Genomic DNA, 27,458 nt, shown 5'->3' with positions numbered 1-27,458 from the left:
CATCAATACCTTCATGCCCAGGAAGAAGTACGGAAGACAGATGGACTAGGAGGAGTAAGAAGTTAAACAGTCACACAGCAGGCTTTGTTTACAATCTCAACTGAAATGATGGAGCCTTGCTTCATTGCCCCCAGATAGCAAAAGAAAAGGGGAGGGAGTCAAAAATAAAACATCAGGGGATCTTACTGTGTATGTACCTGATTCACATCCTGTAGTCCCTTGCTACTCAAAGAGTGGTCTTGACATCAAGCAACATCGGCATCACCTAGGAGCTCATTAGAAATGCAGAATCCCAGGCCCTATCCTGGACTCACTGAATCATTATCTGCACATTTTTAAAAATTTGTTTTTATTGGCCTGGCTGGTATGGCTCAGTGGATTGAACGTTCCATGGATCGAGAGGTCCTGGTTCAATTCCCAGTCAGGGCACATGTTTTCTCTCTCACATTGATGTTTCTATCTCTCTCCCTTCTCTCTCTCAAAAAAATCAACAACAACAACAAAATATATATATATATATGTTTTTATTGATTTCAGAGAGAGAGGAAGGGAGAGGGAGAGAGAGAGAGAAACATCAATGAGAAACATCCATCAGCTGCCTCCTGCATACACTTTTTTTTAATCCTCATCCAAGGGTATGCTTCTATTTATTTATTTTTTAGAGAGGAAGTGTTGGGGGGGAGATAGAGAAAAAGAGGAACATCAGTGTGAGAGAAACATAGATCCATTGCCTCCAGCACATGCCCTGACTGGGAATTGAACACTCAACCTTTTTGGTGTACTGGACGACACTCCAACCAACCAAGCCACCTGGCCAGGGTACTTTTTAACAAAATCCCCAGGTGATTCACAAACACGTTCAAATTTGAGAAGCACTGCTAAAGTCTAGCTCTGTTACTTCCTGCATCTGGGTTGCTCTAGAGCAGTGGTTCTCAACCTTCTTAATGCCACAACCCTTTAATATAGTTCCTCATGTTGTGTGTGGGCAGGCCCTCTTGGAGATGGATAGAGGAGCCATGTCTCAGTTCCTAAGACCATCGGAAATAAGTGTTTTCCGACGGTCTTAGGTGACCCGTGTGAAAGGGTCGTTCTACCCCCAAAGGGGTCGCTACCCACAGGTTGAGAACCATTGCTCTAGACTCTTCCAAATTGTGAAGAGTAAAACCACAGACTAGGAATTTAAAAAGGAGACTTTGTCATTTATAGGACCATCACTGTAGGAAGAATGGTGCGCTCACCAGCCAGCAACTGAAGACGGCCTCAATTACCCTACAAAGTGACTGGCTCTCTCTCATAAGAAAAGCCTTCCTGGACTCAAGTCTCTACTCTCCTGCCCTTAGGAGGCATGCTGGGAAAGTGGTGGTCTGGGGACATGGCCGAGTATAAACCAAAAGAATATCACTGTGCTGGGGGGAAGCTGTCCTGTCCCACGTTAAATAGATGATAGCTCATCCTCAGAGGAAGTCTGTCACACACAATTGTCTGGACTTGGGGAGCACTCAGCAGGCTGATCAGTCTAATGGCCAGACCTAAGAAAGACAGTTATTTTTGAAATTAAAATCCAGTTCAGTAGGAAATGACAGGTAGATGCTGAAATTTACATAACTAACTGTAAACAGTTCATTTTTAGCAGTTAAAGTACATAGTCTCTCTTATAAATAAAACAATCTGTTCCGTCCACAACAGTGTTGGGCTGCTAAAAAAATTCGTGAATTTAAAATTATATTCAGAGATCCCAGGGTCTCAAGAATGACCATCTATTTAAAAAGGTGCCCTCTGAAAAAAGTAATTGAAATACATATTTAATTGAAATCATGCAGTTTTTATTGGCAAAAAACACAAAACATGAGCTTTTCTTTGAATATTTGATAATCTATGGTATGTGTGTTTATTAGTCAGTAAATGGCAGTGTGAATATCTATATGCAGTTAAAAGTTAAGGTTAAGTGAAATAAACTATTTTAAACCAATAATACTTTTTCTTATTGGTTTAAAATAAAAAAACAAAATGTTGTTTTTCACTGAGAAATAAGCAGAAAAAAAAATAGATTAGAGGGTTAGGTTGTAATCAGGGTTTCACAGGGGTAAGTTATCATTTTAAATCTTGCTGATTAGCAAATGCCTGGGCCCTGATAAAGGTAGGGATCAAACCAACCACCTTTGCTACCCTGGGTCAAAAATTTATTTTGGAATCCCAATTTTTAAAAACATTCCAGCTTTCTGGTCTAGGCCCGGGTGGTTACCATCGAAATGGGCAAGTTTATGAAACCCGGGAAGGTGGTACTGGTCCTGGCCGGACGCTACTCCAGACGCAAAGCAGTCATCGTCAAGAACATTGATGATGGCACCTCGGCCCGCCCCTACAGCCATGCTCTGGTGGCTGGAATTGACCGCTACCCCCGCAAAGTGACAGCTGCCATGGGTGAGAAGAAAATTGCCAAGAGGTCAAAGATCAAGTCTTTTGTGAAAGTTTACAACTACAATCACCTCATGCCCACAAGGTACTCTGTGGATATCCCCTTGGACAAAACTGTCGTCAACAAGGACGTCTTCAGAGACCCTGCTCTGAAACACAAAGCCAGACAGGAGGCCAAGGTCGAGTTCGAAGAGAGGTGCAAGACCGGCGAGAACAAATGGTTCTTCCAGAAGCTGCGCTTTTAGATCTTTCTTGTTTCAGTCATTAAAAGTCCAAAAATAACATTTATTCCAAATAGGAAAACTGTATTAAATGCCTTTTAGAGACTAGCCAGTGTGGTTGAGTGGTTGAGCGTTGACCCATGCACCAAGAGGTCACCAGTTCAATTCCCGGTCAGGACACATGACCAGGTTGTGGGCCCGAACCCCAGTGGGGCCATGCAGAAGGCAGGCAGTTGATGTTCTCTCTCATCGATGTTTCTCTCTCTCTCCCTCCCTCCCTCGCCCTCTCTCTCCCTTCCTCTCTCTCTCTCTAAAATCAATAAAGGAAAAACTTATTTTTAAATACAGATAATAATAAAGGCAAAATGTGACTTTTGACCCAAGAATTAAAAGACGCTTTTACAGCCCAGCCAGTGTGGCTCAGTAGTTAAGCATCGACCCCTGCACCAAGACGTTACCAGTTTGATTTCTGGTCGGCACAGGCCCAGGTTGTGGGCCTGATCCCCAGTGGGGGGCATGCAGGAGGCAGCCAATCAATGTTCTTTCTTATTAATGTTTCTCTCTCTCTCTCTCCCTCTCACTTCCTCTCTCTCTGAAAATCAGTAAAGAAAAAAAATTTTTTTAAAGACACTTTTACGTAAAACCTTATGTAAAAGGGCCTAAATGTGATGTGTCATTATTCTTTAATTATGTGAAATGCCAAGATAATAGCTATCTCCCTGATCTCCTGGCAGTAAGTCAAGGTAATGCTAACCAGAAGAACCATTTGAATCTATAAACTATAAATTTTGGTATAATAATATGTGACATATTAAGTTGGTAAGAAAATGTTACATATATTTTAAAAGAAGAACTAAGCCCTGGCCGGTTTGGCTCAGCAGTTAGAGCGTCAGCCCATGGACCAATGAGTCTCGAGCTTGATTCCGGTCAAGGGCATGTACCCCAGTTGCATTTGGTCCCCGGCCCTGGTTGGCGTCCTGCGGGAGGCAACCAGTTGATGTGCCCCTCTCATAGTAATGTTTCTCTCTCCCTCCCTTCCTCCCACTCTATCTGAAGATAAATAGAAAAATGTTCTCAGATGAGGATTAAAAAAATAATAAATAAAAGAAGATCTAAGTTTTAAGTAGGATTCAGTCTAGTTAAAATGTATTTAGTGTCCGGCTGGGGTAGCTTAGTGGATTGAGCATCATCCCATGGACTGGGAGGTCCCAGCTCGATTCCTGGTCAGGGTACATGCCTGGGTTGTGGGCTTGATCCCCAGTAGGGGGTATGCAGGAGGCAGCCAATTGATGTTTATATCTCTCTCCCTTCCTCTCTCTAAAAAATAAATAAAAACATTTTTTAAAAAGTGTATTTAGTAACTGTAAAATCTGTACATTCTAATATTATCAGAAAGTAAACAGTGGAATGCTATGCAGCTGTAAGAAGGAAAGATCTCTTACCCTTTGAGATGAAATGGAAGGATCTGGAGGGTATTATGCTGAGCAAAATAAGCCAATCAGAGAAAGACAAGTACCATATGATCTCAGTTATTTGTGGAATATATGAACAAAATAAGCCGTCGATCAAAAGAGATCCAGAATCATGGAAGTAGGGAACAGACTGACAAACCTCAGAGGGATGGGAGGGTGGATAGAGATAAACCAAAGAACTTACATGCATATATGTACAACCAATTGACATGGACACTAGGCTGAGGAAGGCAGGAGGGGAGTGGGAGCGGGAAAGAAGGGGTCAGTGGGGGAAAAGGGATATCGGTAATACTTTCAAAAATAAAAAAAAATTTTTAAGGAAGCAAATAGTAGACAGAACTGGTTGGTTTGGCTAGAGAGCACACATACTTAAATCTTTTCACTGTTTTAAGTGACAGTAGAGGGACTCAGATAAAATGAAACTTACACAGAATGTTGTAGACTGAGCAGGCTGATTTCAAAATGGAATGGCAAGCTGGACCTTCTCCCGCCTCCTCCAGGAAGTCAGTATCTGCAGGAAGCAGGGGACCGCTGGCTTGCTAAATTCTACAGTCTTCTAAGAACTTAAAACTCTCGGCTTTTAGAATACCAGCACCCCCGAATTGAGAGTAACATTAAATCACATGACATCTGAAGAGCCAGACTGAATGAGATTAGGATTTACTCCACATCCTTACTGGGGTACTAAGAACCGAAGGAACTACAGAACATCTTCATCTCTATCCAGTAGCTTTAATGCTCATATTAATACCTTGTTGTTTTTGGAACAATCATATTGTCCAATCAGGCAAAATGGAATTTTATTTTGTTAATCAAAATGGAGGAGTAGTAGAAATTAAAACCTTCATGGGAACTGGTAGAAACCCATCAGATTGACAGAGATCCCCGTCTTAATCACTAGGATCATAGCTTCTACCCTCGTGGCTCAGAAAACTAACCATTTCCAGTTTTCATCCCTTCCATCTTTCTGCAGCATTTGCTTTTCTGGCCCAATGAGACACGGCTACAGACACGATGAAGGTGCTAACACACCAAACGTGGGACAGTGAGGCAACCCAGGGAATAGAAATCACAGAAAGCTGCTGCCCACCCCCAAGGAGGTAGAGTGACCTGAGTGCCTGGAGCCAGGGTCACCTGGTGGAAACTGGAACCTTGCAGATCTGTCCTGTGGGAGATGGAGATCCCCCTACCCAGAGCTAGAGAAGGCGGAAATTCCCCTGGCTTCTCCAGTCCTATGGCCTTCTACCATCCCCTTGGCTGAACTTCGCTGAAGACAAACAGTAGAGAAACCTCAAAAAGCCTCCCTTCTAACCTGCTTCCCTTGAGTTCTTTCAAAATTCATTATCTGGCCCTGGCCGTTTTGGCTCAGCGGTTAGAGCGTTGGCCCGAGACCAAAGAGTCACAGGTTCAGTTCCGGTTGTAGTTCAGCCCCAGGCCCTGATTGGAGTCCTGCGGGAGGCAACCAATCGATGTGTCTCTCTCACATCTCTCTCTCCCCACCCCCCCACCCCCATCTGAAGATAAATGGAAAAATATCCTCCAGTGAGGATTAAAAAAAAATTCATTATCTGTTTCTATTCCTATGTTATGGGCTGAATTGTGTCTACCAAAAAAGATTCCAATGTTGAAATCTTAACCCCCGGTACTTCAGAATGTGACTGTATTTGGAGATGGGGCCTTCAAAGTGGTAAGATAACATGAGGTCCTGTGGGCAGACCCTGATCCGGTGCGACTGGCTCCTTGGAGAGATTGGGGCACGGAGGGAAGACCATGTGAAGACACAGGGAAAAGGCAGCCATCTTTAAGGCAAGACGGGGTGCCTCAGAACCAACCGACCCTGCCGACACGTTGGTCCGGGGCTTCTAGCATCCAGACTGGGGGGAGATACACCTCAGCTGTGGTGCCAGTTTCCAGTGACACCTCCTTTCTCTCTCACCTCTTTGAACCGTTGGGCATGAGTGAGTCTTTGGCCAGCTTCTGCCCTCACCTGTTCTCTTCCATGGAGGTTCCATTTGCCTGCTGGGTTTCAGTGGCATTTTTCCCCCTGTCCTTATCTAGCCCTCTGGGCATGACGCTCAAATCCTCACTGCCAGCTCTGGCCTCTCCCGGCCTCTAATGTCATAGTCATCCCTTCTGCATATCTTTATTTGAATATTCTGTTGATATCTCAGAAGCAACCTGAATAAAACTAAATGCATTTTTCCCCCCATAAATTATATCTTTATCCTGATTTCTCTATCTCTGTTAATGACATCACTTTCTAGTTTCCACCTAACCTATAACTTAGTCTTCTTGGAGTACCAACTTCTCTCCACCCTGAATCCTGGTTATTTCTGTTGATGGCACCTCTGCACAGTCTCTCAGGAGTCTCATCTTTCCATCACCCCCTCTCTTCTGTCATTGGAACCAACACGGTAGCCGCCTCACTAATTCCCTGCAGGCCTCCCATTTCCTACTGCTCTGCTTAATCCAGCACCCTCTGCACTTGACAAAGTGTGGTCTGATCATACGACTCCCTTTCTCAAACCCTTCAGTGCCTGCCTCTGCCCACCAGGAGGCTCTGGGGGTCTTGCCTGGCATTCAAGACCTTCCATTGTACCCACCAAGCCTGGTCTCCCCTAAGGGCCATCCATGTATTCATTTATTCATTCCACATTTCTGCATTCCAGGCACTGTAATAATCACTGAGTACATTCGTTCATGTAACCCTCTCATAAACAGCAGGGTGGCTACTGTCCCCATGAGCAATTGAGTGACTTGCTTAAGTCACAACTAGGTGGGAACTGAATTTGTGTCTTTCTGGCTCCAAAGTCCTTCACTAGATAAGCTAGGCTTCTGAGAACAAAGAATGCCCACGAGCCCAGCAGTGTGGCTCAGTGGTTCAGCATCAACCCAAGCATAAGTTCGATTCCTGGTCAGGGCAATGCCCAGGTTGTGGGCCCAATCCCCAGTTAGGGGCATGCGGGTGGTGGCCAGTCGATGTTTTCTCTCATGGATGTTTCTATCTCTCCTCCCTTCCTCTCTCTCTAAAAATCAATAAAGAAATAAAAATTTTTTAAAAAGAATGCCCATGAATAACAATAATAAATTGAAATGAGACTCGAGATCCAAGAGGGAACAGTGGCAGAAGGTTCAGAGTGTGCCACTGCCAGCCTAGAGGACAGCCTTCTGTGTGCAGGTCAGGCTGGGCTAGTCCAGAACGTGGACACGCCCGAAAAGGTGCAGGCGGCATTTCATGAAGAACACCAGAGCAAACAGCTGGCTCTGCAAACGCATAAAAGGGGACTGCGGTCCACTTTCTGTACAACTGAATGTCACTGATTTATTACTGTTTGAAGGAACCTCAAGTATAGGAAAAATCCAAAGTTAGAAATTACAGTCAGAATGCAATGTGGGAACACAGAATACATATACAGATGATGTATTATAGAATCGTACACTTAAAATCTATAATTTTATTAACCAATGTCACCCCAGTAAATTCAATTAAATTTTTTTAATAAAAAGAAAGGAAAACACAGCTGGTTTGGCTCAGTGATTGAGCGTCGACCCCTGCACCAAGAGGTCACTGGTTTGATTCCCAGTCAGGGCACATGCCCAGGTTGTGGGCCTAATTTTCAGTGGGGGCATGCAGGAGGCAGCCAATCGATGTCATCCTCATTGATGTTTCTACCTCTCTGTCCTTCTCCCTTCCTCTCTCTCTAAAATCAGTTTGGTTTGAATTTTTTTAAAAAAAGGGAAAGGAAAAAAAAAAATGCAATGTGGTATCCTGGATTGGATTCTGGAACAGAAAGGGGACCTAAATGGAAATACTGGTGAAATCTGAAGTCTGAGGTTGTTAATACTACTGTATTGCACAGATGTTAATGTTTTGTTTTGATTAAATCCATGGTTGTGAAAGATGTCAACACTAGAGGGAGCTGGGTGAAGGAACTCTGTGCTATTTTTCGCAACTCTTTTGTAAGTCTAAAATTATTTCAAAATAAAGTTATAAAAATTAGAGAGTAACCTTCTACTGAATTTCATTGGCATTTTTCCCCATTTTAACTAGCCATGTGGTTGTAAGCATATCATTTCATCTCTCTGGGTCCCAGTTTTTCAACTGTTTACAAGAGAAGCACAGCCCAAACTGGATGGTTTAGGTGTTGGAGTGTCGTCCTGACGTGCCAGGGTGCATAGCTGGGCGGAACAACAGATTGGTGTTTTGCTTTCTCTCCCTTCCTATCTAAAATCAATCAATAAAAAAAATTTTTTTTTTATTTTTAAAGGAGAGACACAAACCAGATTGTCTCCAACTTTCCCCTTAAGCTCTGAAATTCTGAGACCCCAATTTATTGACATGATTCACTTTACAAGGATTTGATTTGCAGTAATGTCATATTCACCTTCATATCCCTGGCATTTAGCCCAGTGCCAGCATTTATGTGGACAGAAAGGGCCCACATGCTAAGGGAGGGCCTGCATGGCGGCCTTACAAACTCGGACGGAAAGTAACCACAGAGGATGGTCTGAAATTAAAACTTTTTAACTAAAAGTGGTTTATGGAGGGTAGTCATGTCCTAGGTTGGTATTTTCCCTGACAAAGGTCCCCTTTCACCTTAACTGAGCCTATTGTCTTTTTGCATCTATTGATAGCATACTTTTGGAATGTCAGGGTAACTTCTTTTTCCAGACCCCTCAGGGCACAACCTAAGCACCAGGACAGAGCCCACAAATCCCCCTCATTGTTATTATCATGTTAATTGTTGACTGTTAACTATCCTGTACCCACCAATGTAAAAGAAGCACTTATCTATCATTTTACTTTTTTATCCAACCCCAGAGGTCCCTCCCCCCTTTGCTTTCTCCCACTGATAGAAGAAATAAACTCCTTTTAGAAAGAGCAAGTACCCAGTGGATAACTAGACCCCTTTGCCTCCTAGAGATAACCAGACCCTTTTGCCTCTTGCTTCTGTAAGCTGCTTAATTCTCTTGCATCGAAAGAGTGTCCACCCAGCCCACTATAAAGCTAGGCGGGCCCAGAATTTGGAGACTGCCTCCTCTGGGTCCCATGCGTAAATAAAGGAACCTCTTCACTTCCTCTGGTGTTCCATCTGAGTCTTTTCCGTAACACCACCTTCCTAATCTATCACCAGTGAATTTCATGTAACCCATTTACATCTCTTCTTTTTATTGTAATTTATAAAATAAGGTGCACAGCTGCCATTCTCTGGAGCATTATCTCAATCTGTTGAGATTTTGCTTCCCAACAAATGTCAATTGTCAACAGGTGCTGGCCAGTGTTATATGTTGTATACAATGTTAGAGAACTGTGAGAAGGAAGACTAGCTGGGCAGCTGGGCATTGTTACCTGTTGAATACAATGTTGCAGTGCTGTTAGAGGGAAGACCTTAGTCATGCAGTGTGGTCAGTGTTAGGACAGTTTTGGCTAAAACAAACTCACAAAATTTTTCACAGGTTTGAATGTTTCTTACGTTGGCACATAGTAGATGCTTAATAAGTTTTGGGAACTGCTTCATACTCCATTTGTAAAGTGAGGTAACACTGTTCTCTTTTACTCAGTTGGTTGCTAGAGAAAAAAGTGCTCACAGAATTTTCTTCATTGACAGCAAATTTATCTTCAACCAGCAGAGGGGAGTGGTCCCTTACATCCTAAGCAGAATCTGTTCCTGGTTGAACGAGGGGAGTCACCATTTGTGAGCAGTTTGCTGCCCCTCAGACAGGACCTCCAGTTGGGGCCATTAGTGCCAGTACCATTCAGACAACCACACACACACAGCACTCAGCAGCCTTGAAAGTCTAAATCACCGCAACGAAGGTGAAATGAACTGTAAACAGGTGATCCCTGCTTGCTCCTCGTACATCTTCCTAATGATCCTGTCCCATTTCCTGAACTAAGGTCTCACATTATTTTTTTCTTTATTGGTTTTTAGAGAGAGAGGAAGGGAGAGGGAACGAAAGAAACATTGATGAAAGAGAACACCAAATGGCTGCCTCTGCATGCCCTCCACTGGGGATCGGGCCCACAACCTGGGCATGTGCCCTGACCAGGAATTAAACCGGCGACCTCTTGGTGCATGCGTTGACACTCAACCGCTGAGCCACACCTGCTGGGCTAAGGTCTCACTTTTATTTTTTTTTATTTTTTTTTTATCCTCACCCGAGGACATTTTTCCATTTTTTACTCAGATAGAGCGGGAAGGAGAGAGAGGAAGAGAGAGAAACATCGATGTGAAAGGGACACATCGAGTGGCCGCCACCCACACGACCCAACCAGGGCTGGGGACAAACTGCAGCCAAGGTACATGCCCTTAGCGGGAACCGAACCTGGGTCTCTGTGGACCGCAGGCTGACGCTCTAACCGCTGAGCCAAACCAGCCAGGGCTAAGGTCTCACTTTTAAAAGGCCAGTTATGGCCCTGGCCAGTTTGGCTCAGTGGTTGGAGTGTCAGCTCGTGGACTAATGAGTCTCAGGTTTGATTCTGGTCAAGGGCATGTACCTCAGTTGCAATTTGTCCCCAGCCCTGATCAGGTTGTGCAGGAAGCAACCAGTTGATGTGTCTCTCTCGCCTCTCTCTCTCTCTCTCTCTCTCTCTCTCTCTCTCTCTCCCTCTCACTCTATCTGATGATAAATAGAAAAATATCCTCAGGTGAGGATTAAAAATAATAATAAAAGGCCAGTTATGAAAGTCAAATAAATGAAAGCAGAAATTGACTACAAACTTTACAATCAAAATGAGATGAAAACATTAGAAGCTGCACACCCCGACTCCCACCCCACCTCCAAGCAGCCCAGGGTGGGGCCTTTGTGAGCTGCAGTTTGCATAATGAAGCAATAGAGGCCACAGTCTGGAGTCAGACATTCCGGGTTCAAATATTGCCCAGCTCCACACATACGCATGCAGTGACCGTGGGCAGGTGCCTGTTTCCACAGCTTGAGAATTAGAGCATCCACAAGGTGCCAGTGGAGGGTGGGCATACAGCACTGAGTATACTCGATTAATGACAGGATGACAGGGGTACATTCTAAGAAATGTGTCAAAGTGATTTCATGGTTGTGCAAACATCACAGCACACACTTACACACACCATTGCTCCTAGGCCTGTATAACATGTTGGTGTATAAAACAACATGGGAGCCCTGGCCAGTTTGGCTCAGCGGTTGGAGCATCGGCCTGCAGTTCAGAGAGACCCGGGTTCGGTTCCCGCTGGGGGCGCGTACCTCGGTTGCAGTTAGTCCCCGGCCCTGGTTGGTTGTGCGGGTGGCAGCCACTCGATGTGTCCCTTTCGCGTCAATGTTTCTCTCTCTCTCTCTTCCTCTCTCTCCCTCCCACTCTATCTGTACAAAAAATGGAAAAATGTCCTCGGGTGAGGATAAAAAAACAAAACAAAACAAAAAACATGGGATTAAATCAAGCACAAGAGAAAATGATGCAATCAAGACACGCAGAAAACACGAGATGTATGAGGCTGCTGCCGGTGTAACATGGCGTAGTGTTTTACAGCAAATTCTTTTTTTGTAAGTACAAAGAGAACACTAACAATAAAAAGTACAGTAAATACATGAACCAGCAACGTAGTCATTATTATCGTTATCAAGTATTACACCCTATACCTAATTATATGTGCTGTACACTTATACAACTGGCAGCACAATAGGCGTGTTTACACCAGCATCACCACAAACAACCTGAGTATACGTTATGACAGCCCCAATGTTGTAACAGCCACGACATCACTAGGCTATAGGAATTTCTTGGCCCTATTGTCATTTTATGGGACCACCATCACATACATAGTCCATTGTGGACCAGAACATCATTGTGCGTGACTGGTGACTGTTCTGATGAAGGAACAGCCCACCTGTAGAGTCAACAGGAATCGAAGGGCAAGGCAATTTCAGCCTCACGAGAACTCTCTGGAGTGGACAGACATCCCGCCTTCTAACAGCGTGGGAAACCCAGGCTCAGGTCCGCACAAAGCGGGCTCTCTCCAGTGGATGCAATGCCTTTCTCAGGCACGGGAAAGCATGTCTGCCGAAAAATGTTCCTCCATTGGTCTGTACCACATGAAGTACCCCTTCCGGTTACCACCTCCCAATGGAATGAGATGTAAATTGAAGTCAGTGTCAAGCCCTGGGCTATTCCTTTGAATGGTGTGTATGACATTAATTAGAAAATTCAGGACCCCCTCATGTAGGACAGAAGACAGAACATTCAGCTGTGTATCAACTGCAGCCCCATGAGCTGCTGGGCGGAATCCTTAACAGAGCATATCTGGGTCACGGAGGACCACAGGGACAAGCAGAGAGCTAGCAAGGGACAATTGGAAAAGTGAAGGGACTGAAAGGGTCAAAAGCTAAAAGGGTCTTTGGCTCAGGGTCCTGGCAGTGCCAGTCAGGGTCGCACACAGGAAAAGCAGGCTCCTGGAGTCGTAAGGCCTGCCTAGAGACCTTCTCTCCTGGTGGCCCAAAGTTCCACGAAAAGGGGCAGATGAGTCACATGACAACTGAATGTTCTCTTCCCCCTCCACCAACCTGAACATTTTCTCTTATAAATTGACACTTCTATGCTTAGGAAAGGCCAATTACTGCTTAAGCAAAACAAAAAGTCGTACCTGTTATATACCCTTGCTACTGGACATGTCATGGGTCTGGAAAGAAGGCTGGTGGAATGAATCAGTGGGGGAACCGGGGCATTCTGTACAGCCCGGTGCATTCCCAGCCCACAGCTGGGCCTCCTCCTTGTCTCAGAATGTGGGTTTCCCCGGAGGCACCAGTATGGAGAACCCAGGAAGAGGTAAAGCGAAGCGGCAGTGCCCCCTATTGATGTCCCTTGCTTTGCAGGTCAAACCGTGACTTTTAAAATGTTTATGCAAACCCCACTTCTTAGCCCCGAAAGTATTGCAGGCAGTTTATAATAACAGTCAATCTGGTGGAATAGGGAGAGAAATTAAGAAGCAACTGTAACCACAGGCCTAAGCATGTTCCGTGTTTATAAAACGGGCAAGCCTTAGATAGAGAAAGGCCTCTCCTGGAGAGCCAGGAGCAGAGAGATGATGCAGCTGAACTGGAACTGCTTTAAGCAGGCGGCTTTCTGTAAAATTTCAGCCCTGGAAAGATGGCTGCATCCACCCCCACTCAGACATCTTGAACAAGAAAAGAACAAACCAGAAGAGCAGGCTGTGATTAAATTATTCCTTTCTATAAATATCTCCCCTAGGAGGATAAACAGCAGGATCAAAGACAGAAAACCCCAGCCTGAGAATCTGGCCTTGTCTCGGGAAACTCACCCCCCAGCGTGCGCCTGCGCCCCGCCGGAGCCTAGACCCCGGCACCTCGGCCCCGTGACCTGGCAAGACGGACCCCGGGATCAATCGGCGCCCCCGTACCTGTGGGCCCAGCCCCGGACCCTTGGCTGCGTTTCCGGCCTCCGAGCCCCGCAGCTGCTTCGGACGGAGTAGGCGGGCACCACCGAAATGCTCGCGAAGGGGACCGGGTGTCGTAGCCAAGGACTGAGCAGGTGGCAACTGGGGGCGTGGGAAACAGACCATGGGAAAGGCTAGATCTGGATACCGCTCGGTGGGGCCCCCTGCCGGGCCACAACCCCAAATTCTGACGGCTCCCCAGCCCGCCCTGCCGGACACACGGGCAGGGACATCTGACGCGCCCGGCGTACCCCTCCCGTTGCCCTTCCACTTGGCTGCCCAGAAGCGGCCTCGGCCTGCCCCGGCGTCCTCGGACCTGTCCTTCAGGTCTTGCCTACAATGTCAAAACTTCGCCGGACCCCTAAAGCCCCTTTCCAAAGTCCTCTGCAGTAACACTCACCCATCTTGTCATTGTTTGTACTAGGTGTTTGCCCTTCTCTCTCTCTCTCTCTCTCTCTCTCTCTCTCTCTCTCTCTCTCTCTCTCACACACACACACACACACACACACACACACACACACACACGGGACAGGGGCTGGATCTGTCTTTATTCCTGGCACACAGTGAAAGTGGCTGAAGATCTTGCTCAATGAGAGAGAAAAGAAGCCAAATTGGATTACTACTGCGGATGCGTGGGGAAGGAGGTGCAGAGCATGTGATTCAATTCTTTACTCCGTGGATTTCTTTTCTCGATGTTACTCTTTCTTTCACTACCCCAGTAAATGAGATGTTATTCAGAGTAACGCTGAGGACCTCCTCCCCCCCCCCCCCCCCCCCCCCATTTCCAGTGCTAATCCAAGGAGTCTCCATTCTGCCGCCTGAGCTCTGGGGCCTTCGTGATCAGCACAGCAATTTCAAGAGAGGATTTAAGGCTTCCGCTTCTGTTTGGGGGAACAGGGAGTTCATGATTCTATGCTGGGACCCAGATCCACACATGGCATCGATTAGAATACCCCAGCAAAGACAAGGAAATTAAATGGAAGAACTAAACTTTTGGGGGAAAGAATCTTGTCTGACCTGGGGAAAGTGCTTATGAATGGTTGATGAAGTAACTGCAGTCAGAGAAAACCTCAAGTTGAGATCTCCCATCACTGCTGAGGTTTCTGTAAATTGGGGAGAAGAAATTCAGGGGTTATCATAAACAATGTCTTCCAATAACATGGTTTCTGATGGCTACAAAATATTCCATGTTTGCATGTTCCATGACCTGTTTAGCCATTCTTCTGTTGCTGGGCTATTTTTTCCCTCCACGTTTGCTCTCATAATGCTGAAGTGGACAGCCCTATATTGAAGTTTTTAGCCACCGTTCTGGTCATTGTTTAAGATGTATTCCTATAGGTCTATAAGCAAGTTTACTGGGTCAAAGGATATGAACCTTTCTAAGACTATTGAAACATAAGGCCGAACTTCTTACTTCAAATGTCTAATTTTATCTCCTAATAGAATGACGGTAATAGAATTACCATGGTCCTTGACACCTTGTCAATATCAAGTGCTATAATACAGTACAAGTTTTTAAATCTTTGCTATTTTGAGTAATTAAAAATGATATCTGTCTTTAAAAGATTCGTTTTCTGTTCTTTTGAATTATTAGAAAAATTTATTTTTTTAAATTATTTTATTGGTCATTTGCATTTCTTCTTCTATTAATTATATATTTGTATCATTGCCATTTTTCAATTTTGCAGTTAGTATGTTCCTTAATGATTTTATAGGTTCATTATATATTAAGGATATATATTAAGGATATTAGCCTAGGATATTAGTCCCTAGGCTCTGATATTAGTGGCATATTTTTACCCTAGTTTATCATTTGCCTTTTAACTTCATTTAAGATGGCTTTTGTGCACCATTTTAAAAACTTTAACTAAATAAAACCTCTCAACATTTTCTTTCATGACTTTTTCCATTGATTTTGTTTAGAAAGTCTCCCCCAGTTTCCCAAATGATAACTATTCCCTAGTACTTATAATTAAGTGATTGCATTTCAGATGAACCATTATCTTGAAGGCCTCTTCTAATTCTAACATTTTATGGTTTTCTGATTTTATCTACATTGCTGTGTTTTTTTCTTTATTGATTTTAGAGAGAGAGAGGAAGGATGAAGGAGAGATAGAAACATCCATGAGAAAGAACATGGATTGGCTGCCTCCTGCATGCCCCTCACTGGGAATTGGGCCCACAACCTGGGCATGTGCCCTGATCGGGAATCAAACCAACCTCTTGGTACAAGGGTCAATGCTCAACCACTGAGCCACACCAGCCAGGCTACATTGCTGTTTTCAAATGCAACATACAAAAACAGTAGATGCCAGTGAATTTTCTTTTTAATTTACTATATTGCTCAATACAGTCAACAGAATTTCTGTAACCTGGATATAAGGTACAAAGTCTAATAATGAAATGAATACTATGTACTTACCCCTCAACTTGAGAACTTAAATATTGCCAATACCTCTGTATTCCTCACCTATTCTATCCCCCTGGCTCCCATTCTCAAGTTTACATTTATCATTCCTTTGTTGTAAAAAATCTTAAATACAGATGAATGCATCCCTACACAGTACATTGTTTTGCTTTTTAGCTTTATAAAAATAATACTATTCAATAAGTAAACATCTCCCATCAATAGACAAGTGGATAAAAAGTTGTGGTTATAGCCCTGACTGGTTTGGCTCAGCAGTTAGATCATCGGCCCTCGGACCAAAGGGTAGCGGGTTCGATTCCCAGTCAAGGGCACGTGCCTCAGTTGCAGGTTCATCCCTGGCCCTGGTCAGGGTCATGTGAGAGGCAACCAATTGATGTGTATCCTTTATCACATCGATGTTTCTTTCTCTCTCTCCTTCCCTCCCTTCCACTCTAAAAGTCAATGGGAAAATATCCTCAGGTGAGGATTAACAACAACAACAAAAATTGTGGATAGATATAGATATATCTTGGCCTTTTAGCTGAGAGGCTGGGAGGACACCAGTCAACCACCTGTATTCCTACTGTCCTTCCTTAGTCTCTTCTCTTGTTTATGCTCCAAAGTGATAGTTCCCCCCCTTTCTCCCCTCTTCAGCCCTCCTGCATGCCTTACCACCCTTTCACTCTTTTTTTTCCTTTTTATCCTCACCCAAGGACATCTTTGCCTTTATCTTCAGATACAGCGGGAGGGAGAGAGGGAGAAAGAGACAGAGAGACATCCACGTGAGAGAGACACATTGATTGGTTGCCACCAGCACAATCCCAACCAGGGCCGATGACAACCGAGATATGTGCCCTTGGCGGGAATTGAACCTGGGACTCCTCCATCCACTAAGCCAAACCAGCCAGGGCTTCTTCACTCTTAATTGATGACCTTGCTTCAATCTTCAGCAGAAAAATTTTTTAAAAAAATGAAATCTGACCCCGGCTGATTTGGCTCAGTGGTTAGAGCGTTGGCCTGCGGACAAGAGAATCCTGGGTTTGGTTCCCACTAAGGGCACGTACCTCAGTTGCAGTTTGTCCCCGCCCTGGTTGGGGTTATGTGTGTGGCAATCAGTCACTGTGTCTCTCTCATATAAATGTTTCACTCTCCTTCCCCCACTCTCCCCCGGGCTCTATCTGAAGACAAATGCAAAAAATGTCCTCAGGTGAGGATAAAAAAAAAATTTTTAATGAAATCTGCCCAGCTGGTGTGGCTTAGGGATTGAGCATAGACTCATGCACCAACAAGTCATCAGTTCAATTCCCAGTCACAGCACATGCCCAGGTTGTGGGCCCGACCCCCAGTGGGAGGCATATAGGAGGCAGCCAATCGATGTTCTCTCTCATCGATGTTTCTATCTCTCCCTTCCTCTCTCTAAAATCAATAAAGAAAAAATATTTTTTTAAAAAATAGTTAACTTCTGAGCCTTGCATTTTTTCTAGGCAGTGTTTCTAAGATTCATACATATAATTGTACATAGCTGCTCTTTATTCATTTCACTGCTATATAGTACTTTATTATATGACTGTACCAGAATCTGTTCGGCCATTGTTCGTCTGATAACAGTGGATAATTTACCGTTTGCTCTGACAAATAATGCTGCTCTGAACATGCCCTTCTTGTTGCCAGGGTCCACAGGCAGGCATTTCTCTGAGTAAAGATCTAGGAGCGAAATTACTGAGCCAAGCTAGAGTTCAGTGTTAAAAGATAATGCTAAACCATTTTCCAAAGTTGTGATACCAATTTACACTCCCATTACTAGTGGGTTTTTTTTTTTGTTTTTTTTTTTATTTGCTTTCAATTCAATGTCTTTTAGGCCAAATATTTTTTCTTTTAAATTTTAGATTTATACTTATTTTCACAACAGCCTCAGAGAATTAAGAGGTTCTAGAACACAAAATTTCACATTATGGTTGTTCTCAGGAGAATCCTCTAGAGGCAACAAGTCAGCTAATCACAAAATCCCTTATTGTCCAATGTTGAAATTTAGGTCATCGTGGCTTGGATTAGCCTCGTGAGTCCCAGAACAATGGCAGGGGTGTTACTAACCTGGAAAAGCTGCTGTAAGCTTGGTGTGGGGAGTTCTCCTAGTAACAGGACAGAGTCCTTTGCACACTAGCTGGCACAGCTGTTCTCACAATCTCCTGCTATTTGTAGGTCTATGCTCGTACCTCCCATTACATACAACCTTCTATTTTTATTATTATTATTGTTGTTGTTATTTTATTTATTTATTTATTTATTTATTTATTTATTTATTTATTTATTTATTTTTATCCTCACCCAAGGACATTTTTGCATTTATCTTCAGATAGAGTGGGAGGGAGAGAGGGAGGAAGAGAGAGAGAGAAACATCAATGTGAGAGAGACACATCAAGTGATTGCCACCCACACGACCCCAACCGGGGTTGGGGACAAACTGCAACCAAGGTAGGTGCCCTTAGCAGGAACCGAACCCGGGTCTCTCTGGTCCACAGGCCAACGCTCTAACCGCTGAGCCAAACCAGCCAGGGCTATTATTATATTTTAATCCTCACTTGAGGACACTTTTCCATCAATTTTCAGATATAGTGGGAGGGAGGGAGGGAGATAGGGAGAGAGAGAGAGAAACATCAGTGTGAGAGAGACACACTGCATGGTTGCCTCTAGCACAACCCCAACTAGGACGAGGGATCCAACCACAACCAAGGTATGTGCCCTTGACTAGAATCAAACCCTTGGACCAAAGGTCCACGGGCCAACACTTTAACTGCTGAGCCAAACAGGCCAGGACACAACCTTCTATTTAAATCAGCCACTCTTGGCCTCCTGAATTAGTATTGTCTTTTTCAGGCTGTAAAAACACTTGCACTCTTTGATTTCATACTCATAATTCTGGGCATTTATCCTAAAAATAATAACACAAGAAGAAAAATTATATTTGTAAAGATGTTGATAGCAACATTGTTTACAAGGATTTTTTTTTAATTCAAAATTTAAAAATCTGCAACCATAAGGAACACATTATGCAAATAGTGTTATATTCATTCAGTGGTACAAGCTATAACACGCTTTTCTTTTCTAAACCATTTGATATTAGGTTTAGGAAATCATGACTGTTCACCCCTAAGTACCTCAGCGTGTATTTCCTAAGAACAAGAACATTCACTTATAGACCCTGGCCAAGTAGCTCAGATGGTTAGAGCATTGTCCCCATATGACTTTTTTTTTTTTTTTTTTTTTTTTGGTATGTGCCCCTAGCGGGAACCGTAGCTGGGACTCTCTGGTCCGCAGGCCAAAACTCCAACCGCTGAGCTAAACCGGCCAGGGCCTCATATGACTTATAATCTCCAGTTAGGGCACATACAAGAATCAACTAATGAATGAGTAAATAAGTGCAACAACAAATCAATCTCTCTCTCTCTCTCTCTCTCTCTCTCTCTCTCTCTCAAATCAATAAATCAGCCTGGCCAGCATGGCTCAGTGGTTGAGTGTCAACCCATGCACCAAGAGGTCAGGGCACATGCCCAGGTCGTGGGCCTGATCCCCAATGGGGGGCATGCGGGAGGTGGCCAGTCAATGATCTCTCTCATCGATGTTTCTATCTCTCTCCCTCTCCCTTCCTCTCTCTCTAAAATCAATAAAGAAAAAAAAAATGTTAATAAAATGAAATCAATAAAAAAAGGATTTTCTTGCTCTGGCTGGTTGGGTTCAGTAGTTAGAGTGTCAGCCCTAGACCAAAGGGTCATGGGTTCAATTCCCAGTCAAGGCCACGTACCTGAGTTGCAGATTCTATATCAGGGCCCCAGTCAGGGTTGTGCAGGAGGTAACCACTCGATGTGTCTCTCTCACATCAATGTTTCTCTCTCTCAATCTCCCCCCCCCCCTTCACTCTTCCACTCTATCTAAAAATCAATGGAAAAAATATCCTTAGGTAAGAATTTTTAAAAAATGAATAAGTATAAAGAAAAAGAACATTCTCTCATGTAACCATATTGCACATACCAAATTCAGAACATTTAACATTGATCCAATGCTGCTATCTACCCTTTAATCCAGATTCACATTTTGCCAACTGTCCCAATAACATCGTTTACAGCAATATTATTTTTCCCAGTTCAAAGTCACACATTTCATGAATTGTCATGCCTCTTTAGTCCCCACTAATCTAGAACACTTCCCTGGTTCTCATCTCTGTCTTTGTCTTTCAAGACCCTGACATTTTTTAAGAGTAAGGCCCATTAATTTTTAGCTTGTCCCTCAACTTGAGTTTGATGTTCCTAAGTGATCCAACTCAGGTTATGTATTTTGTTCATCCCTTATTGGTGATGCTGACTTTGATCACATGGCAAAGGTGGTATCCACTAGTGTTTCCACTACATAGCTTCCTTTTTTTACCTTTGTAGTTAATAATCTGTGGAGAAGTGATACTTTGAGACTATGTAATAGTTTATTCCCCAACAAACTTGTACCCAGAGGTTTAACATCCATTTAATACAGCAACTTTTCCAACTCTATTTCCCTTCAGCATTCATTAGTTGGCTTTCTACTGTAAAGAAGAATTGTCCATGCCCTGGCCAGTGTGGCTCAGTTGGTTGAGCATTGCCCCATCACCCATAGGTCACTGGCTGGATTCCTGGTGGGGCACATGCCAGGTTATAGGCTTGATCCCCAGCAGGGGGCATGTGGGAGGCAGCTGATTAATGTTTGTCTCTCTCACAGATGTTTCTCTTATCTCTCTCTCTCCCTCTCCCTCTCTCTCTAAAAAAAATAAAAACATAAGAAAGGAGAAAAACTGTCCCTTTTACCTCTATTTATTTATTTGTAAGTTTATTTCCTTTTTAGTATCACTCTGGACTTGTGGATTCTTTTTTATTTAGTATGATAATTAATTGATGAAATACTCATTTTGATGCTCAAATTGTTCCACATCTGGTCAAGCTGGGTCCATCCTTCTTTGACCATCACCTCGCTTTCAGCTGGCAAAACCTGTTCCTGGCTCTTCTTTCACTTCCCCTGTCCCTCCCTGACTGTGCCCTTTCTCCCAGGAGCTCTGGAGAATGATATTTAGAAACCAAGATATGGACATGAGAAATGCTCATGGCCATTGGGGTGCCTTGCCCCAGAGGCTTTCAACAGACAGATCCAGGAAATAGATTCCAGTTCACAGAGGTCTTGCTTCCTTTTCTCCATATTGGTATCACTCTCTCCCACGGTGAGAATCCTGCTTCCCCACAATATCATTATGACTAATTCGCTTAATACCACAGCACACAAAAAATAGTTCCTATTGCTACTCCAGGTCACTACCAACTAAATGAAGTTCAAAACTTCTTTGTAGTTCTGTGTGTGTGTGTGCCTGTTGACACACACAAGGTGTACAAAGATGCCCTGTGGGTAATTTACTATACAGTTTAGTTCATTTGCTTACTTTCATTTGTATGCAATTTTAGGTTTCTTTTCCCCATCTTTGACTCAATTTTATTTTTTGAATATTTAAACATTTATATATTTCTAAAAGTCAAAAGTCTGGCTTGAATAAGTGTCATCTCCTCTTAGACTTTCAGCCTGTGTATTGGCACTGAGGTTGTTTCCAAAATTTTGTCATTGCAAACAATGCTACAAAAAGTAACACATATATATATTATATAATATACATTATATATTATATATACTTTACTATTTGTGTAGGTGTTTCTTGAGGATGAGTGCCTAACTGTACATTGCTAGGTTGAAGGGTAAATACATCCTAAGTTTTGTTAGATATTGCCAAGTCCCCTCTACAGTTGTACCTTCTTGCATTCACACCAGCAATGTATCAGAGAGCCTGTTTCCCCACAGGCTGTCCTATTGCTTAGACTTTCTGCAAATTTTAGGGGTTAAAAGTGGTAACTCAGAGTGATGTGCCTCTTCATCATGAAAAAAAATGAACATTTATTTAGGGCCAGTTTTATTTATTTATTTTTATATTTATGTTCAGACAGAGTGGGAGGGAGAGAGAGAGAGAAACATGGACGTGAGAGAGACACATTGATTGGTTGCCACCTGCACAATCCCAACCGGGGCTGGGGATGAACTCCAACCGAGGTATGAGCCATTGGCTGCAACTGAACCAGGGTGTAGACCAACGCTTTAACTGCTGAGCCAAACTGGCTAGGGCTTAGGGCCAGTTTTATATCATTTTTTATAGATTGCCCATTCATGTCATTTGCCCTTTTTTATTTTATTTCTTATTTTTTATTATTTTATTTTATTTTTTTAAATCTTTATTGTTGGATATAAAATGTATTACAGATGTTCCACATTTTTCCCCCATTGACCCCCTCTTTCCCACTCCCGCCCCCCTCCCACCTTTTCCCACACTATTGTCTGTGTCCATTGGTTATACATATAAGTTCTTTGGTTTATTTCTTCCCACCCCCACAACCCCTTTCTCTTTGAGGTTTGTCAGTCTAGCAATGAATTTGTACTTCTTAATCCCTTCACCTTTTTCACCCATTCCCCCAACCCCCCTCCCATCTGGCAACCAACAAAATGTTCTCTGTATCTATGAGAATGTTTCTGCTCTACCTGTTCATTTTGTTTGTAGATTCCATTGTTGATAGATATGTATTCATTGCCATTTTGTTTGTTCATATATTTTATCTTTTTCTTCAAAAAGACCCTTCATCATTTCATATAATAACGGTTTGGTGGTGATGAACTCCTTTAACTTTTTCTTCTCTGGGAAAGTCTTTATATGGCCATCGATTCTAAATGACAGCTTTGCAGGATAGAATAATCTTGGTTGTAGGTTCTTGCTTTTCATCACTCTGAATATTTCTTGCCACTCCCTTCTGGCCTGCAAAGTTTCTTTAGAGAAATCAGCTGACAGCCTTATGGGAACTCCCTTGTAGGTAACTAGCTGCCTTTCTCTTGCTGCTTTGAAGATTCTCTCTTTGTCTTGAACCTTTTGCATTTTGATGATGATGTGTCTTGGTGTGGGCCTCTTGGGATTCATCTTGTTTGGGACTCTCTGTGCTTCCTGGACTTGTATGTCTGTTTCCTTCACCAAGTTAGGAAAGTTTTCTGCCATTATTGTTTCAAATGGGTTTTCGATTTCTTGTTCTCGCTCTTCTCCTTCTGGCACACCCAAGATGCGAATGTTGGCACGCTTGAAGTTGTCCCAGAGGCTCCTTACACTATCCTCATTTTTTTGGATTCTTTTTTCTTTTTGCTGTTCTGATTGGGCATTTTTTGCTTCCTTATATTCCAAATTGATGGTTTGCTCCTTGGATTTACGTACTCTATTATTGAAGCTGTGTAAATTATTCTTTATTTCAGTTAATGCCTCCTTCAATTCTAACTGTGTATCCATGATTTCAGACTGGTCCTTTTTTATGCTCTTGAGGCCCTCACTAAGTTCACTGAGGTTCTCACTAAGTTCATTGAGCATCCTTATAAGCAGTATTTTGAAGTCAGCATCTGTTAGGTTGCTTATCTCCATTTTGCTTAGTTCTTTTCTTGGGGTTTTGTTCTGTTCTTTCATTTGGGACCTGTTTCTTTGTCTCCTCATTTTGGCTGCCTCCCTGTGTTTGTTTCAGTGTATTACTTAATGAGAGGTATGCGGCTCGCTGAGACCAGATGCTGCTTGTTTGAAAGAATTTAGGAAAAACCTGAAGCAGGATCCAAGACAGGCCAATCCTATGGTTAAGCAACTGGCAACAGCTTGGGTGCCTTTGCCCTTTTTTAAATTGCAACTTTGGACTTTGGTTCCCTAGATTCGCCAGTCCTTTATTTACAGCAGGCTTTTCTTTGCTTGGCTATAGGGTTTTTGTTATTCATTGTTGTCAAACAGCAATTTCTCTTTTTTTCCTTGCATTTGGATTCTGAGTTGTTAGAAAGCGTTTGCCCACACCCAGGTTAGAGAAGTCTGCGGTGTTTCCTGGCCGCGGGTGGGGCAGTCCTGTTCTTTGACCCTCACACTAGATCCTGGAACTAGTGGTCCGGACGCTGCCAGGAGCCTTCGGCGGGCGGGCAGCGCTGGGCCCCAGGCTCTCGGCCTAAGCGGGCCGCGCGTGCGCACTGACAAGCCGGCCGAGCCCTGGGGACGCGCAGAGGCGCGAGTGGCGCGAGTGCGGCGGCGCCGCGGGTTCCGAGGTCCTCTTCCCAGCGCTTCCGGAAACCCCGCCCCTTCTCCCCGCTAGAGCTGGTCTCCGGGCCTTCGCCGGTGCAACCCCACAGCCCTGATCAACCACACGGCCTTCCCCCGGGTGACCCCGACCCCACCCTACCCACAGCGCCCCGACGTACTCCTCCGCCGGGAGCCGGGGGCCGCCTGGGTGTCCTCGCGCAGTGCGCCCCCTCGCGGCCGTCTGGGTCTCCGCGGGGCTGGGGCCGCGGGGTCACCCGGAGGGCTGCAAACACAGTTATACGCTGCACCCCACTCAGAGGAGAAAGCAAGCCATTGGATGCGTCTCTTCCACTAGCCTTCTCTCCCCCGCGTCCCCGGTAGACTTTTATTTTAACCTTCATGCAGCCCCCTAGTCTCTCACCCCCTTTCTCCAGCCTTACTGATCCGTATCTCAAGATGCTCAGTAAAAATAGGGGCGCTCCGCTTTCCCTCTCGGGTCTTCCTCCGGAGGCGGTTCATCCTCCTGATACCGAGCACGCGCGGTCTTTTCCAGCAGCAACAACCAATTCCCCCATTCTCTGCCTCCACTCCAGACGCCAGCCACAAAGGGGTTGCCCAGGCTCCCCACATCTCTGCCCTGCACACTACAAACTCATGGGTTTCCACACTCCATCCCTCCGGTTTGTTAATTCCCTAGGACACTCGCAGAACTCAAGAAACCACTTTACTTACTATTACCGGTGTGCTAAGAAGGACACAATTCAGGAACAGCCAAATGGAAGAAATGCCCTCTCCTGGGGTCCCACCCTGACAGCACCAAGCTCTGACCCCTTTGCTTACAGTGTGTTTATGGGTAGGAAGAGGGAGCTGAAAGTTCTAACCCTCTAATCACTTGATTCCTCTGGCTACCAGCCCCCATCCTGTAGCCAAATAGGAGTGCAGCAATTAATCACCTCATTAGTTTAAACTCAAATACGGTTGAAAGGGACTCATTCTGAGTAACAAAGACCTCTTATCAGAAAATTCCCAGGGATTTAGGAGCTTTGTGCCAGGAGCTGAGGACAAAGGCTCTATCTACCTACCTACCTACCTACCGATCTATCTTTTTTTATCTCTTTTTTTTCTTTTTATCCTCACCGGAGGACATTTTTTTTTTGCATTTATCTTCCGATAGAGCAGGAGAGAGAGAAGGGGGAAGAGAGAGAGAGAGAAACATCGACATGAGAGAGACACATCGAATGGCTGCCACCCACATGACCCCAACCTGGGCCGAGGACAAACTGCAACCAAGGTACATGCCCCTAGCGGGAACCAAATCGGGACTCTTGGTCCTCTGGCCAATGCTCTAACAGCTGAGCAAAACCGGCCAGAGCTATAAATCTTTTTTAATCCTCACCCAAGGATATTTTTCTTTTTATCTTCAGATAGAATGGGGGGCGGGGTGGGCAGAGAGAGAGAGAAACAACGATGATGCGAGCGGGACACATCGACTGCTTGCCTCCTGAAGGACCCTGACCAGGGCCGGGGACAACTGCAACCGAGGTATGTGCCCTTGGCTGGAATCGAACCCTTGACTCATTGGTCTGCGGGTCAACTCTCTACTACTGAACCAGCCCAGCCAGGGCCAAATATATATTTTTATAATACTGTTACTGGAGAGTGGAGGAGACCTCAGTTCTTGTCTTCTTGAAGGAAAGATTTCAATCAAGAGACAAAGTGTAGAAAAGCAAGCAAATATTTATTGGCCACAGCAAAAACACACCTAGGACAGTGAAGCTAGGAAGGGCATAGAAGTAGCAGAAGAGCCTAGGCTGGGCTGCTGTGGCTCACTGGGAAGTCAGAGAAAAGGGGGCCTTGGAGACAGGTTCAGAGGGTTAGCCCAGGATCAGCTGCCGCTGCCTATTGCAAGCCTCCTGGGGCCACTTGGAGTTTAGGAGATACAGGCCTGTGGGGGAAGAATAAAAGGGAGAGGGGTGATACAGGCCTGTGGGGGAAGAATAAAAGGGAGAGGGGTGGGCATGCTCCTGGGAAGGAGAGTGCACTGGGACCTTGGTTTTCAGGGGTTTTAAAGGCTAGGCATTCAAGCCCTGACCGGTTTGGCTCAGCAGTTAGAGCGTCGGCCTGTGGACCAGAGAGTCCCGGGTTCGGTTTCCGCTAAGGGCATGTATCTCAGTTGCAATTTGTCCCCGGCCCTGGTTGGGGTCGTGTGGGTGGCAACCAGTCAATGTGTCTTCCTCACATCGATGTTTCTCTCTCTCTCTCCCTCCCGCTCTATCTGAAGATAAATGCAAAAATGTCCTCTGGTGAGGATTAAAAAAATAATAATAATAAGCCCTGGCCGGTTTGGCTCAGCGGTTAGAGCATCCGCCTGCGGTACAGAGAGACCCAGGTTCGGTTCCCGCTAAGGGCACGTACCTCGGTTGCAGTTTGTCCCCAGCCCTGGTTGGGTTGTGCGGGTGGCAGCCACTCGATGTGTCCCTTCACGTCAAAGTTTCTCTCTCTCTCTCCCTCTCTCTCCCTCCCGCTCTATCTGAACAAAAAATGGAAAAATGTCCTCAGGTGAGGATAAAAAATAAAAAAAAATAAAAAATAATAATAATAATAATAATAAATAAAGGCTATGCATTTAAGAGAGGTCTCAGGGCCCCACTGGCGTGGCTCAGTGCTAGAGCGTTGACCCATGCTCCAAGAGGTCACCAGTTTGATTCCGGGCCAGAGCATATGCCCAGGTTGTAGGCCCAATTCCTCCCAGTGGGGGGCATGTAGGAGGTGGTCAGTCAATGTTCTCTCTCATAGATGTCTCTATCTCTCTCCCTCTCCCTCTAAAATCAATAAAGAAAAATTATTTTTAAAAAGCAAAAAACTGCTCTGGCCGGTTTGACTCAGCGGTTAGAGCGTCGGCCTGCGTCCAGAGAGACTCGGGTTTGGTTCCATCTAAAGGCATGTACCTCGGTTGCAGTTTGTCCCCGGCCCTGGTTGGGTCATGTGGGCGGCAGCCACTTGATGTGTCCCTTTCACGTCGATGTTTCTCTCCTCCCGGTCCCCCAGCTCTATCTGAACAAAAAAAAAAAAACTGGAAAAATGTCCTTGAGTAATGATTAAAAAGCAAAAAACTTAAAAAATATAAAATTTAAAAAAAACTTTAGTTTTAAAATAGTGTTAGATTTCCTGGGAATTTGCAAGATAGTTTCCATAAACCCATTTTCTGTTAATATCTTACATCAGTAAGGTATAATGGTTGCAACTAATAAATTCATATTGGTGAATTATTATTAACTAGAGTCCACACCAAGACACATCATCATCAAAATGCCAAAGGTTAAATACAAAAAGAGAATCTTAAAAGCAGCAAGAGCAGTTTGTTACCTACAAAGGAGCTCCCAT

At 44.4% G+C, this 27,458-nt stretch overlaps 2 protein-coding genes across 5 annotated transcripts in view; one reads left to right on the top strand and one right to left on the bottom strand.

The window, feature by feature from the left end:
* HLCS (holocarboxylase synthetase) overlaps positions 1 to 13,951 on the bottom strand; it is a 197,866-nt gene extending 183,915 nt beyond the window's left edge. For 2 of the 4 annotated variants that reach the window (XM_036243008.1, XM_036243012.1), the window contains exon 1: positions 13,498 to 13,945. In XM_036243008.1, coding sequence (XP_036098901.1) covers positions 13,498 to 13,659 — 162 coding nt within the window. In that variant the 5' untranslated portion in view covers positions 13,660 to 13,945. Of the gene's footprint in view, positions 1 to 13,497 lie in introns of all 4 variants that reach the window. The other 2 variants (XM_036243011.1, XM_036243010.1) reach the window with 2 other exon arrangements.
* On the top strand, positions 2,028 to 2,692 carry LOC118617234 (60S ribosomal protein L27-like). Its single transcript, XM_036243016.1, has one exon. It carries the CDS (start codon positions 2,250 to 2,252, stop codon positions 2,658 to 2,660), a length of 411 nt encoding a protein of 136 aa, XP_036098909.1. The 5' UTR covers positions 2,028 to 2,249; the 3' UTR covers positions 2,661 to 2,692.
* Positions 13,952 to 27,458: the final 13,507 nt, after the last annotated feature.

Source organism: Molossus molossus, unplaced genomic scaffold (genome assembly GCF_014108415.1).
Source record: "Molossus molossus isolate mMolMol1 unplaced genomic scaffold, mMolMol1.p scaffold_m16_p_5, whole genome shotgun sequence".
Lineage (NCBI taxonomy): Eukaryota > Metazoa > Chordata > Mammalia > Chiroptera > Molossidae > Molossus > Molossus molossus.
Note: the sequence above shows the minus strand (reverse complement) of the source record. Positions and strands in the feature narration are given on the sequence as shown.

Excerpts from the sequence above, each read along its gene's own strand:
- LOC118617234 (XM_036243016.1), top strand. The coding sequence starts at position 2,250 with ATGGGCAAGTTTATGAAACCCGGGAAGGTGGTACTGGTCCTGGCCGGA.